Here is a 14185-nt window from a genome sequence, read left to right as displayed (position 1 = left end):
ATAGCTAACTAGGTAGCCTAGAAAGCCTACTACCTTATTACTAGCTTTGTCTCTTATATTATAAACATTCTTTCCTAGTAGATAGGTAGAAGTTAAAGCTAAAGAGCTAAGATTTTCTTTAAGAAATCTTCTAGCTATAGTAGTACTATAGTTAAGATTCTTATAGCTCGTCTTAATGCTAGACATCTAGAAAAGATAGAAGTTAGCTTCTAGAAGATAGTAGTATATAGAATTCTTACCTTTAGTATTTTGCTTAGTACCTTAGTATAAGTAGTTAGGGTTATAGAAGAGTAGATAGTAGTGTAGTAGTATAAAATAGAAAGAGAGTTTCTCTACTTTTATATTATCTTCTTTTCTATTACGTCTTAACTAGTAGTCTTCTATTTACTATACTAAAATTAACAATTAATAAATTCTTCTTTACTTAATCCTTAATTAGTAGTAGAATAATTAAGAATTAACTAATTCTTCTTTACTCAATTCTTAATTGTTCTAGCAGTAATTAAGAATTAACTAATTCTTTATTTATTAAATCCTAATTACTAGTAGAATAATTAAGAATCAACTAATTCTTCTTTAATTAATTCCTAATTATTCTAGCAGTAATTAAGAATTAACTAATTCTTCTTTTATTTATTTCTACTTACTAGTAGAATAATGAAGAATTAACTAATTCCTCTTTGTTTAATTCTTAATTACTAGTAGTAGAATTAAGAATAAAGGTAATTCTCTTTTAACTAAACGCTAATTAGACTTACTAATAGCTAGAGCTAGCTATCTATATAAACACTTCTTTCTTCTCTTTACTATCCTTCTCTACTCTACTCTCTACTTTACTCTTTACTATACTATTCTATCTACAGACCTCTACCTTCTATATCTATTACTAAATACTATAAAAGTAAGTATTCTCTATTTTACCCTTAGCTACATCTTCTACTAGAAGCCTACTAATATACCTATAGAAATACTATAAAAGAACTCTATTTAACTAGCTAAGTATACTACTATGTCTACCTCTAACTATACTCCTACTATAGAGCTAGGCTATAACTTATCTTACTTTAAAGATCTAGGGCTTCTATTCTGCTCTAATAGTAGCTGCCTAAATGGTATTAATAGTAATAAAAGTACTAATATAGTAGAAATAACTAAGCAGCATCTTATAAAGCAGCATAGAATTTCTTTTAAAGATAGAGAAGTAAAAAGGTTTTTAGAAGATATTAAAGACTATTCTATAGCTAATATTAATAGTCTACACTCTATAGAGAACTATAAGTATTTCTTTAAAGAACTAAAGCTTATAGAAGAAGGTTATCTATACCTAGTTAAAGAGTGTAATAGTCTCTTTAGTACTACTAAAAGTTTATACCTACACTTAGAAAAGCATAGAAAAGAGAAAGAAATACCTTTTACTAGTAGTAAAAAGACCTTCTATAAACGTAATATTAAGATACAAAGTCTATTTAAGAAGAAAGATTTATTAAACTACTTTATTATAAAAGATAATAGTAGTACTACTAGCGCTATAGAGCCTACTATTACTACTACTACTCTTAGTACTTCTAACAGCCTTATTAATAGCTATAGAGAAGAGCTAGAAGCGTTTACTAATGCTACTAATCTAAGCTTTACTTTATTAGAGAATAAAGAGATACCTTCTACTATACGTAAAACTAAGTTCTATCTCTTTCTTAATAATAAGAATCTTAATAGCTTACTTAAGCTAGTTACTATTCCTATAAAGAAGAGCACTACTACAGAAGAGAGAGTAGAATACAATCTACTTAAGCTAGTAGAAGAGACTCTATACTCTATAGAACCTCTAGTAGAGAAGCTAAATAGAAGGCTTAGGCAGCAGCTACAAACAGAGGTACTAGCTACTAATAAAGAGAAGAATCTAAAAGACTTTAGCCTACTCTCTAGTAAGGATGTGAAAAGAAAGTACTATAAGTATTTTAGTCTATTTATAGTCTATCTATATAGAGTTATTAGAGAAAGAGCTAGAGATAAGTCTACTACTAGTAAGCAACCTATTGTACCCTCTCTAGTAGAAGAGCTAGTAGCTACTATAGTAGAGAATATAAAAGACTTTCTAGAAGCTAGTAAAGAAAACCTAGAAGATAGTATACTAGATACTCTATTTACTACGCTAGTTGCTAGAAGTAAAGAGTATTTAATAGCTATAGTAGATACGCTGCTAGAGCAGCCTCTAGCACAAGATAACCTAGAAGAATACCCTAGCTTTAATAGTGCTATTATTACTTTTCTAGCTATTAAAAGTATAGATCTAAATACAAGAGTTACTAAGGCAGCTATTAGCATAGAGCAAGATTGCTCTTATCTAATCTATTCTCTTAGGCTATTCTCTATAGCTATAGTTAATAGTAGATATAATAAGTTAACTACTAGTAGTAATTCTACTAGCTTAGAAGAGGTCTTTCTAGACTACTATAGTAGAAATCTAACATTTAACTCTAGTAATAGCTTTGAAGAATTAACCTCTTTAAGAGCTTATACTAGAGCTATAGCTACTAACACGCTAACTAAGCCTAGAATAAGAGATATTAGTAGCAATCTCTTTATAGTAGATAATAGTCTAGAAGTAGATATTAAGAAGCTTAAGAAGTTCTTTGTCTATATAGAAGATACCTTAGAAGAGTTTCTATTCTCTAGAATTCTTTATCTTAATCCTAGTAATCTAGATCTAGACTTTAACAAGCTAGAAGATAGTGTAGTAGATACTAGTCCTACCTATAGCTTTCTAGAAGATAGTACTAACAATAGAGACTATAACCTAAAAGACTATAGCTTCTACCTAATTAAAAGACTAGAAGATACTAGCTCTATCTTCTCTAAGTTCTTTATTAATAGCATTACTAGCACTAGTATAGATTTTAATATCTATAATATAAGAAAATATCTAAAAGATAGGCAAGAGTTTATTAAGCTACTAGGTCTAGCTTTCTATCTACTAGCAGCTTGCCCTATTAGAGGCACAGAGGTAGAGTTACTAAAGTATACTAATAGCCTAGAGCTAGGCTCTAGAAACCTATATATAGATAGCATTACTAAGCTAATAAAAGTAGAGACTAGCTATAGCAAGTCTAATAGTATTACTAATAGAGATAATAACATAGTTAGGTTCTTTAGCCCTAAGTTTAGCTACCTACTAAAAGTATATATAACTTTAGGCATACCTTTCTATAACTACCTAAACTTTAAGGTGTTTAATATAAAGAAAGCTAGTCCTTATTTACTAGAAGTTAATAATAAGCTTATTACTAGTAAAGATATCTCTAATCTACTTAGTATTAAAACCCTAGAGTTTCTAGGTATAAAGCTCTCTATCTCTACTTATAGACAAGCTATAAAGTATATTATTATTAATAGATTAAATATAGATCTAGAAGGTATACTAGAAGAAGAGGAGGAAGAGAATAATATAGAAGATATACTGTTTAATCACTCTACTAAAGTAGCACTAGGTAACTATGCTAGAGATAGTAATATCCTAGCTAGTAAAACTAGTAGCCTAGAGCAAAAGTCTATAGATTTTACTACTAGAATCTTTAACTTTCTAGAGCTTAGTAGTAGAACTATAGATAAGAAGCTAGTAGTCTTTAACGCTATAGCTACTAGGCTGGAAGACTCTATTCTACCTAGCGTAAAGCCTATTAGAAGAGAAGAAGCTAAGAGTATAGAAGAGTTAATAGAAGATATAAACATTATAAGCTCTAGTAAAGCACCTTCTTCTAGTAGTAATAGAGAAGAGGAGGTAAGCTATAGTAGTATAGACTTTAATAACCATACTACTTTAAAAGATAACTTTAACTATAGTACTAGTACACAGGATATATTAGATAAAGTATATAATAATACTTCTAGTAAAGATACTATAAGAAGAGAAAGTAGTAGTAGTAGCTCTAGTAGTAGCTCTAGTAGAGAGAAGAGCAGACCTCCTACTACTATAAGTAAGAGAAAGAAGTTTATAATTAATAGCTCTAGTTCTAGCTCTAGCTCTAGCTCTAGTTCTAGAAAAGAAGAGGCTCTTACTACTAGTAGCCCTAAAGTAGTTATACTAAAAAAGCCTATTAATAAGAAGCATTATACTAGAGTAGATACGCTACCTAGTAAAGAAGAAGATATAATAGATATCTCTAGTAATAGTACTACTAGTAGCTTAGCAGATAACGCTAGCTTAGAAGAAGATAATAGTACTAGAGTTTATAGGATAAGAAATAGAAGAAGTCTATATAAGATTAATAAAAGCACTAAAGAAGGTACTTCTAGTCTATATCCTATCTTTACTACTAGACTAGAGGCTACTTCTACTAGTAAGAATAATAGTAGAAGGAATAGTAGAAGCAATAGCTTAGACTCTAGTAATAGCTTTACTAGTGCTAATTATATACCTAGTACTTCTATAGCTACTACTAGTGCTTGTAAGAAAAAGAGTGTAGAAGAAGAGAATAAGTATAGTACTATTCTAAACCTAGTAGAAAACTATAAGAGTAAAAGCCTAGCTTCTAGTAGAAGTAAAGAAGTAAAAAAGCCTCTAGTCTATACTACTAGCACTAGTAAAAGTAGTAAGGATAATAGAATAAGTGAAAGAATACCTACTAGTACTTTTAGAAGTAGTAGTAGCTCTAGCGCTAGTGCTTCTACTACTAAAGAGAATAGATCTATAGAAGATAATCTTAGTAGTAATAGTAACTTAGCTATAGAAGAAGATGCTATTCTAGAAGAAGACTCTAGTAGTAACTATAGTCTAGATATAGAAGATAGTCTTCTTCTAGAAGAACTTAATAGAGATAAAGAGAATCTAGTTACCTCTACTATAGAAGAGAATAGTAGCAGTAGCACTAGTAAAGAAAAAGAAGATGCTAACTCTAGTAAAAGTAAAGAGGTACTACTAGAAGATAAACTAGATCTAGCTAGGCCTTCTTTTAGAACTAGCTCTAGTATTCTTAGTAGTAATATTAACTATATAAAAGATCTTACTACTAATAGAGAAAGAGAAGCGCTATTAAATAGAAACACTACTATAAGTCTTAGTAGTAGTATTCTACCTAGCTTAGACTTTAATAAAGAAGAAGAAGAAGAAGAAGAAGAAGAAGAAGAAGAAGAAGAAGATATCTTTTTTAAAAGCTCTTCTGCTAGAGAAATACCTTCTAGTAGCTATAGTAAGAAAATAGAAGCTATTATAAATAGAGATATAGAAAAGGAAAAGACTAGTCTAACTAGCACTTTACCTATTCTACCTAGTAGTCCTAGTAAAAGAAAGTCTAGTATAGACTTAACTAGCCCTATAAGCGCTAAGCTTAAAAAGCTAAACTATTTAGAAGGTATTATTACTAAAACTAGTAGTAGTAATAGTATAAGTCTAGAAGAGAGAGAAAAGATTATTAGAGAGAATATTAAACTTAGAAGCTTAACTAACTTAGCTATAAGTAGTAGAAGAAAGACTTTACTAGAGAGCTTAAAAGAGCTATATAAAAGTATAAATATAGAAATAGAAGACTTTAAAAGCCCTAGGCAAGAAGAAGCTATTAAAGAGATAATAGATTCTACTCCTTTCTTAACCTATATATCTAAAACAGGAGGAGGAAAATCCAATCTCTTCTTTCTACCTAGCTACTTATATTCTAATAGAAAGTATATAGTAGTAGTACCTAGAATAAGCTTACTAAAAGACCTTTATAATAGATCTAGAAGCTTAAAGCTTAATAGTATGCTAATAGATGCTAGTAATCTAGATACGCTAGTTACTAAAGAGATAAAAGCAAATCTACTGTTTATATCTATAGATTTATTACTAGAGGTTAGCTTTTTAAGCTACTTGTATAGTCTTAAGATAGATAGAGTATCTACTACTATCTTCTTAGAAGAAGCACACTTACTGCTACTAGAAGAAAGCTTTAGGCCTAGGCTAGAAAGTATTAATAAGATTCTTAATCTAGAGTTTAATCTAGTATTTATAAGCGCTACGCTACCTAGTAGCTTACTTAATCTATTAGAGTTAAAGTTTAGTATCTATAAGCCCTATGCTATAAAAGAGTCTACTACTAGAGATAATATAAGCTACATACCTATAGAAAGTAATAAGCCTATAGAGATAGCTAGAAGTATTCTAATAGAAGAAGTAAAGTCTTTAAAAAGTAAAGAGAAGATAATTCTCTATACTAGAACTAAAGAAGAAGCTAGAAGGGTAGCTAAGGCGTTTGCTATACCTTACTACTATAGCACTATAGATCTAGAAGAAAAAGTGCTACTAGAGAAAAATCTAAGCTTATTTCTAGATAGTAATAATAGTACTTATACTAGCATAGTAGCTACTAGCGCTTTAATAGTAGGGATAGATTATCCTTTTATTAAGAGTATTCTCTTTATCTATATCTATAATAGCTTTATTAATACTATACAAGGTATAGGTAGAGTAGCTAGATTGTTAAAAGAAGGCAAAGCTTTTCTTATTTATCCTAGTACTATAAAAGATAGATTAGTAGAGATTTCTATTAACGCTAGTAGTATAACTACGTTAGAAGAGTTTAAAGTAATAGATAATAACAAGTTAATAGAGTTTCTACTAGATAGAGCTTGTAATAGAAGAATACTAGAAGAATATCTAGAAGATAAGCAAGAGCTAACTTGCTCTCTAGAAGTAGCTAAGTGTATTAGTTGTTTAAAAAGAAGTAAAAGTCTAGAAAAAGCTAAAGAAAGCCTAACTAGCAACTCTATTCTAGTAGAGACCTTAAAAGTTAAAATAATAGAAAAAATAGAAGATTTTACTACTAAATTTTGTATTAACTGCTTCTTTAGATATAAGTATACTAGCTATAGCACACACTCTTTAGAGGATTGCTCTAACTATAAAAGTAGCTTAGAGAATAGAGTAAGATCTATCTTTAAAGTTATAAAAACACCTATTAATAATAGAGGTATTATACCACCTAACTTAGTATGCTACTATTGCTATTTACCTAAGTTTATCTGCTACTCTAAGAGTAAAGCTACTTGCTTATATAGAGATATAATAGTTAACTATATAGTATTTCTACAAGAACTAATTAAGAGAGATATCCCTATTTCTAGCTTAGAAACACTATCTAAGCTTAAAGAAGACTATTTAAAAGATACTAGCTATACTACTAAAGAAGACTTTATAATAGTAGAGCTACTAAGTAAGGTAGTAGAAGTAGATACTAAGAAGGTTCTTTTCCTTTATAAGATTCTACTAGAAGTTACACTACTAGACCTAGAAAAAGATATAAAAGAAGTAGAGAGTAAATCTACTACTAGTTCTACTAGCGTAGTATCTAGCAATCTAGCTACTAGTATAGAAGAAACCACTTTAGAAAGCTTAAAATCTATCTTCTATACTTAAAAGCTCTACTTTTCCCTCTACTATAGTAGCTTCTAAATAGTAAAATATATATATGTATTTTATCTTCTCTATTCTCTTTAGAAGGGAATGCTATTCTAGTAGTTAGCTTTATTAATATATACTCTATACTCTACTCTATAATCTATACTCTCTACTTCTTTTTAAGCAGAAGAAGAGTAGCTACTAGCTATTAACTTTAGTAAAGTAGGTAGAAAAGCTACTCTATAGCATATCTACCTTACTACTACTAGATCTCTACTCTCTTTATCTTAGTATTTTTCTACTAGTTAATACTACTTTCTTTTCTTACTTTATAGTACTATCTTATAATTCTTTCTATATAGTAAAAAAAGAAGTTACTTATATAGTACTAGAAAAGTAAGAGTAAAAGCTTTCTATTCTACTTATAATAAGAGATGTCTCTTTACTTTAGAGATAAAACTAGTAAGTATAAGCTAAGTATAGTAAATAAAGAATAGAAAGTAAGTATAAACTAAGTATAGTAAATAAAGAATAGAAAGTAAGTAAAAGCTAACTTAACTAGTAAATAAACTATAAAACGCTTTTCTTCTACTACTTATCTATATAGACTTTCTATACTTAGTATAGTAAGAAGCTTTATCTCTTTATCTCTATAGTCTTTTCTTTTCTTATCTATCTAGTAACAAACTAGCGTAGCTAATCTTACTATATAGTATTTTCTTTTTAAAGCTTACTTTACTACTTTCTAGCTAGTTCTTTCTTTTAGCTAGCTCTTTTACTTATTCTTTATACTAGTTACTCTATTCTTAAGCTAACTAAGAACCTACTTCTCCTTTCTTTTTAGTAAAGCTAGAAGTTTTTTTTTTTTTTTTTTTTTTTTTTCTTATAAAATCTATTACTATAAGTAAGCTTCCCTCTATCTTTTATACTATGCTACTAGTAGTAGTACTTCTAGTATTCTACTAGTAAGAATAGTAGTTAGCTTACTACTTTTAAGCTTAAGTAAAGTCTTTACTTTTATTTATTTATAAGTAAAAAGTAAAGTAGTTCCTATCTATCTCTATCTAGTAGTAAGGAAAGATAAAGTAGCTTTTACTTCTTTATAAAAGTATACTAAGTAAAAATACTGGTTTTATTCTTTATATAGCTATAAGAAAGTAGACTCTATAGAAGTATAGCTAGCTTCTTATAGTAACTATACTAGAAAATAATTCTTACTCTTCTTTATACCTAAAACCCTTCTTTTTTTTAGACTCTACGCAAAAATTAGGCCTAGAAAGCATATAAAACTTTAGCATTTAGAGAAATAAAAGCCCTTTAGTATAGTTTCTACTATTATAGAAGTAATCTATAGCTAGAAGCAAACTTTCCTATTTAGGAAGCCTAACTAACATATCCTATATTCCTTCTGTCTAAGCCTAGAGAAGAGGCAGAGAGAAGATAAAAGAAGAATTTAAAAGCTACTCTTTAGTAGTATCATTCTATAAAGTAGCTTTTTCTATGTACTAGTACTTTATACTAGCTAGCTATATACTTTATTCTAGCTAGCTATAAGCTTTACTAAGCACTAGTAGCTTAGAGAGAAGTAAATACTACGTACTTAAAGTAAGTAGAAGTTTAAAGTAGTAGAATAGAAGAAAAGTTAGAACTAAAGAAAAAAGAGAGATACTATAAGCTAGTAGATAAACTCTATCTACTTCTACTAAGTAGGTTTCTATAGCTATAGTAGAAATAAGTAATTTAGTAGATAGTTACTTTACCTAGCTTCTATCTTCTTTCTATCTAGGTTATTTTCTATAAGGTTAACGTAGCATAGTTATAAGCTAGTTTACTAGTACTACTTACTCTATAGTTAACTTATCTTTACTATAAATAGAAAAGAACTACTAGCTTTACTTAGCTTAGTAGTAGTACTACTATAGTAGTAGAGAAAATAGTAAAGTATAGCACTAGAACTAGCTTTTTCTATTTATACTTATAGTAACTTCTACTTTTAGTACAACTACTTTTACTAGTTATAGATTTTCTTAGTATAAAGTAAAGAATACTAAACTTATCTATATTTATTTTCTTTATTTTTATTCTATAAAAGTAGTATTCCTCTTTTTATTAAGTATAGAAAAAGTAAAAGTACTTTTCTTAAGCTACTCTCTATTTATACTACTAGCTATAGCTATTTCTACTACTTTTACTAGAAAGAGCTCTATACTATTACTATAGAAACTAAGAAAAGATATTGCTAGCTAGCTATCTATCTAGTATAGATAGCTTTTTTCTAGTAAAAGTAATCTCTTTTCTCTATATTGCATCTACCAAGGTATCTCTTTGCAAAATCAAGAACATTTCTTCGTTCTCCTTGACAGATTGTGAATTTGGGCCTAATATAACTACCGATGCGGGGTATGCATGGGAGCAAGAGAGATGGACCAAAAATCAAGAACTTTGTTTGCTATCTCGTGAAGATGTCTTTGTTGCGCGATTTTTCTAACTGCCGATGCAGGGTATGCGTGGAAGCAAGGGAGATAGACCAAAAATCAAGAACTTTGTTTGCTATCTCGTAAAGATGTCTTTGTTGCGCGATTTTTCTAACTGCTAATACAGGGTATGCGTAGAAGCAAGGGAGATAGACTAAAAATTAAGAACTTTGTTTGCTATCTTGTAAAGATGTCTTTATTGCGCGATTTTTCTAACTGCTAATGCAGGGTATGCGTGGGAGCAAGAGAGATTAGCAGGAAACTAAGAACTTATCCTGCTTTCTCTTTACAGAACGTAGATAGCCACTGTTTTCTATAAGTAGGGGCAAATTTCTCTTTTTTCTCTTCCTCTACTCTACGCTTTACTTGTCTACTAGTAAGATAGCTACTTTTCTACTCTTTTACTATGCCTACTACTAGAAGTAACTCTTTTGCTTCTACTTCTTCTACTTCTTCTTCTACTTCTTCTTCTACCTCTTCTTCTTCTATTGCTAAGTCTACAGCTAAGAGAGGAAGACCTAGCTTTAGTACTAAGCTAGCTAGGTTAGAAAAGAAGACTAAAGCTTTAGAGCTAGAGATTTCTCTTCTAAAGAAGCTAGTAGATCTTCTCTCTACCTCCTCTACTTCTTCTAAGAAGGAAGAAAGCAACAAAGAAGAAAGTAAGTACCTATTCTTTTTTCTTCTCTCTCTTATTCTCTGTCTTTTCTTCTCTTTTTCTCTCTTTTATTCTTATCTCTTTTTCTTTTCTATTCTCTATCTTTTTCTGTCTTTTTCTTTCTTTTATTCTCTATCTTTTCTTATCTCTTTTTTCTATCTTATTCTTTATCTTTTCTTATCTCTTTTTTCTATCTTATTCTATATCTTTTCTTATTTTTTTCTCTCTTTTATTCTCTATCTTTTCTTGTCTTTTTGTCTCTTTTATTCTCTATCTTTTCTTGTCTTTTTGTCTCTTTGTCTCTTTTATTCATTATCTTTTCTTATCTCTTTTTTCTCTCTTACTCTATATCTTTTCTTATCTCTTTTTTCTCTCTTATTTTATATCTTTCTTTATCTCTTTTTCTTTCTTATTCTCTATCTTTTCTTATCTCTCTTTCTCTCTCTTATTCTATATTCTTGCTTATCTCTTTTTCTCTCTTTTATTCTATATTCTTACTTATCTCTTTTTCTCTCTCTTATTCTAAATCTTTGCCTATCTCTTTTTTCTTTATATTCTACATCTTTTCTTCTCTTTTCTTCTCTTTTCTTTTTTTTCTTCTCTTTTTTTCTCTCTTATTCTATTTTATTTTTATTTTAATTTAGTTTTCTTTTCTTTTCTATTCTATTTCTTTTCTACTCTGTCTTTTTATATATGTGTGTATTTTTTATATATATATATTTTTTTAAGAATATTATCTTTTCTAGGCTCTACCTAGTGCTATCTTACTATTTTACTATTCTACTAGCTTATACTAACCTTCTACTAGTTACTTCCTCTTTCCCTACCTTTCTAGAGGGGGGTAAGTAGAAGCTTTTTTCTATACATTTATACATGTATATATATATATATATTTATTTTTTTTATTCTATTTTTACTTTTTATATTTATTTTTACTTACTTAATAATAGACTTTCTTATGCCTATCCTAAATGGGTAGACCAAACAATATATTGTTCGATTTTAAGACGTAAGTTTGTTAGGGACGAGATGTACACGAACCTATGGTACATCTCAGACTACCCTATTGTTTGCTTACTTTACAGTAATTTCTAACTACGTTTGTTTAACGCACAACAATTCAATTCCTTTAAAAGCAAAATATGTTTCTTAAGCTACTAGAAGGTATAATCTATGTGACTTTTAGCGCAACAGTCTGTGTAGTTAATAGCATTAGGGTTTAGTATTTGTGGTTGCTATTACGCTAGCGCATAGAGGACAATAATGTTTACTACATATAAACAATAGCACAAAAATGTAACACATAAACTACACAGCACAACTACATTAGTTACAGCATGCAATCTACGCCTGGGGTTTGCAAAGCTTGAGCAAAGTAAGTTGGCGCATCAGACGGACAGGTGCAGGGCTTTTCGCTGTCTTTTAGGCAGGCGCAGGCTCAACGCACTCCTTATTACTGCCGTGTTCGCAGTCCTCCATCTCGCTGTCTTTAATCTCCTCCACCTGCGTCGCCGACATAGGCATGTTCGCCTTAATTAACAGCGTTGCCTTCTTGCTGATAGATCCGCCAGAGATGCCCTCTAAGCCTAGCCAGGCGTCTAAGGCCATGCTTGCTTTATAGGCTATTAGATTTACCTTTATAACTAACTCAAGCCAGATATACCAGAAGGGGACGCAGAGATTGTTCTCTACCTACAAGTTAGAGATAATGTCGTACAGCATTAGGCAGAGCATGCCCCAGCCCAGCCGCTTGGCTGCTTCGTACCAGCGGAGCGCCTGGTGCAGCTGCCTCTTAAACCGCTGTTGCTGCTAAGGCCCTAAAGCGGCGGTAACAGACAGCAGCAGGGCGTCTATGGCCTTAGAGCTGACCTTGCCCTTGCCGTATTGGTTGTTGCCCTTGTTGTTCAGCCTTGCGGCGTCCTGCGTCTGGATCTGGTCAATCTTCTTAGTGTAGGCCTTGCTGAGGAAAGCTATAGCCTAGCGGTACTTAATATGGATAATGTCCAGCTCCTGCTCATAGCGGTCGCACAAGCTCCAGGCAGAGGCAAGCGCGCTTTGAGGCACAGTCGAGGAGCTGCTCTTCTGCGACAGCTGCCAGCGGCTGCGGGAGGAAGCGGGCGGGCGGGTTTCCTTAGGCTCCTGCGCAAAAGGCGATCCTTGTGTACGCCAACTTCGCAGAAAGGCAGCAGCTAAGACCTAGGAAGCAGCATTGCTAATGTAACAGGCCTTGTTAAGTATACTAGAGGCCGTTAGGTAAGGCGCTGTAGCGCTGCTGTACAGGTTGTTGTTGTCGCCTACCAGCTGCTTAAGGATCCATGAAATGAACGGCTCGTCCGGGCGCAAGATGGAGGCATAGGCACTGTGTTCCTTGCAGGATGCCAACTTGGGCGGCGGTACCAACCTAAGGTCCTGCTTCTTCTGCGCTCGCATAAGCTCTAGCTTCTTGGCGCGCTCTCGCTTAGCACGGCAGTTTTTGTTAGAGACGCTCGTGATCTGGGCGGGTTCCTCCTGTCCAACCTGTCCACGGACGGGCTCCTCGAGCTCAGGCTCTTCCAACCCGTTAGACTTGTTTAGTTCCGACAGCTGCGGCGTCGTTGGGCTGGGAGGCTTGGTGGCTAGCCGGAGACGCTTCGACAGCAGCGCTGAACTCGACGCAGCAGCGCGCTTTGTTGACCGCGGTAGGGAGTTGCGGGGCCGCTGCGCTAAAGGGGGTTCCTTTTAAAAGCTGTCGCTTGCGCTGTCAGCAAGGCCCTGCGCTGCAGAGACCAGCCGCGCCCATGTATTAGCAGGCAACGCGCTTTTGGCGAGCGTCTCCCTTAACAGCTATATCGCCGACAGCACAGAGTGGGCGACAAACACAGGCTTACAGACACTCGTCTTGTCCGGAACCAGCCAGCCTGCGCTGTGTGGGCGGAATAGAGCATCGCGCTGCGAGTTTAAGACAGTAGCCTTGTTCTAAAACAGCTTTTAGTAGTTCTTGTTCGGCAGGTCGTATGCGAGCCTGTGGGCAAAGCTAGACTTGCTGGCCAAGGGGAAGCTCCAAGGCCCGCCATCGAATTGCTCGGCGGCATCTTCCAGCGCGGAGATCCACGGCAGATTAGATGGCGACATGTTTGTTTGTTAACGTAGAAGATAAGGGGAAAGAAGAAGCAGTTGTGTTGTGTTGAGACCCTGGACCAGGGTAACAGCCCAGACGGAGATTGGCCTGTACAACATGGGCGGGCGCACAAGCTGGGGTGCGAGACTTAACATAACCTAACAATAAGAAGCAGGTTTGCAGCGTAGAACAGAAAGAACAGTACGTCGCCAACATGTCAGCAGAAGGCGTCAAGAATCAATACTTTGAGCACTTGGCTGAGTACCAGGTTGCGGTGTGCAGAGAGTGCCGGTACGCCGTATGGCCAGATTAGATCAAGGGCCATTTGCAGAAGCTACACAAGCAGCCGCAGAAGAAAGCTAAAGCTATTAGAGATGCTGTACGCGGATGGGCAGACTTGCTACAGTACCCCATTAAGTTAGAGATACCAAGCAATAGCGTTAACCCTATTCTGCAGCTGCCGGTTTACGACAACGGACTGCTGTGTTTGCTAGAAGCAGAGCAGTGTCAGCACATCGCAAGGACCGTAGATTTGATCAAGGTACACTGGCGTCAATGTCACGACAGGTGGTCGGTAGGGAAGAAGCGGG

General features: G+C 33.3%; 1 protein-coding gene across 1 annotated transcript, besides 38 other annotated features; it reads right to left on the bottom strand.

Annotated features, from left to right (window-relative positions):
- Positions 1-262: 262 nt before the first annotated feature.
- Positions 263-311: a tandem repeat.
- A 1195-nt stretch (positions 312-1506) lies between these two features.
- Positions 1507-1568: a tandem repeat.
- A 1852-nt stretch (positions 1569-3420) lies between these two features.
- Positions 3421-3453: a tandem repeat.
- Positions 3454-3679: 226 nt separating this feature from the next.
- Positions 3680-3720: a tandem repeat.
- Positions 3721-3910: 190 nt separating this feature from the next.
- Positions 3911-3945: a tandem repeat.
- Positions 3946-3999: 54 nt separating this feature from the next.
- Positions 4000-4038: a tandem repeat.
- A 1052-nt stretch (positions 4039-5090) lies between these two features.
- Positions 5091-5136: a tandem repeat.
- A 212-nt stretch (positions 5137-5348) lies between these two features.
- Positions 5349-5386: a tandem repeat.
- A 2118-nt stretch (positions 5387-7504) lies between these two features.
- Positions 7505-7543: a tandem repeat.
- Positions 7544-7754: 211 nt separating this feature from the next.
- Positions 7755-7763: an inverted repeat.
- Positions 7755-7965: a mobile genetic element.
- Positions 7814-8026: a dispersed repeat.
- Positions 7815-7825: an inverted repeat.
- Positions 7815-8026: a mobile genetic element.
- Positions 7821-7830: an inverted repeat.
- Positions 7821-8012: a mobile genetic element.
- Positions 7844-7939: a tandem repeat.
- Positions 7957-7965: an inverted repeat.
- Positions 8003-8012: an inverted repeat.
- Positions 8016-8026: an inverted repeat.
- A 199-nt stretch (positions 8027-8225) lies between these two features.
- Positions 8226-8254: a tandem repeat.
- A 41-nt stretch (positions 8255-8295) lies between these two features.
- Positions 8296-8348: a tandem repeat.
- A 519-nt stretch (positions 8349-8867) lies between these two features.
- Positions 8868-8942: a tandem repeat.
- Positions 8943-9086: 144 nt separating this feature from the next.
- Positions 9087-9095: an inverted repeat.
- Positions 9087-9546: a mobile genetic element.
- Positions 9130-9167: a tandem repeat.
- Positions 9272-9328: a tandem repeat.
- Positions 9289-9297: an inverted repeat.
- Positions 9289-9558: a mobile genetic element.
- Positions 9336-9345: an inverted repeat.
- Positions 9336-9637: a mobile genetic element.
- Positions 9538-9546: an inverted repeat.
- Positions 9550-9558: an inverted repeat.
- Positions 9608-9639: a tandem repeat.
- Positions 9628-9637: an inverted repeat.
- An 835-nt stretch (positions 9640-10474) lies between the features above and the next one.
- Positions 10475-10507: a tandem repeat.
- A 679-nt stretch (positions 10508-11186) lies between these two features.
- Positions 11187-11218: a tandem repeat.
- Positions 11219-11460: 242 nt separating this feature from the next.
- Positions 11461-14185: part of a mobile genetic element that runs on past the window's edge.
- EKO05_0001010 (uncharacterized protein) lies at positions 11921-12106 on the bottom strand (the record flags this gene model as incomplete). The annotated part of the gene is made up of 1 exon (XM_059635555.1): positions 11921-12106. The coding sequence occupies one exon, from the start codon at positions 12104-12106 to the stop codon at positions 11921-11923; it is 186 nt and encodes a 61-aa protein (XP_059491538.1).

The sequence above is a fragment of the Ascochyta rabiei genome, chromosome 2, assembly GCF_004011695.2.
Source record: "Ascochyta rabiei chromosome 2, complete sequence".
NCBI classification, from domain to species: Eukaryota; Fungi; Ascomycota; class Dothideomycetes; order Pleosporales; family Didymellaceae; genus Ascochyta; species Ascochyta rabiei.
The sequence above is the reverse complement of the archived record's forward strand: the minus strand, read 5'-3'. Positions and strand labels throughout refer to the sequence as shown.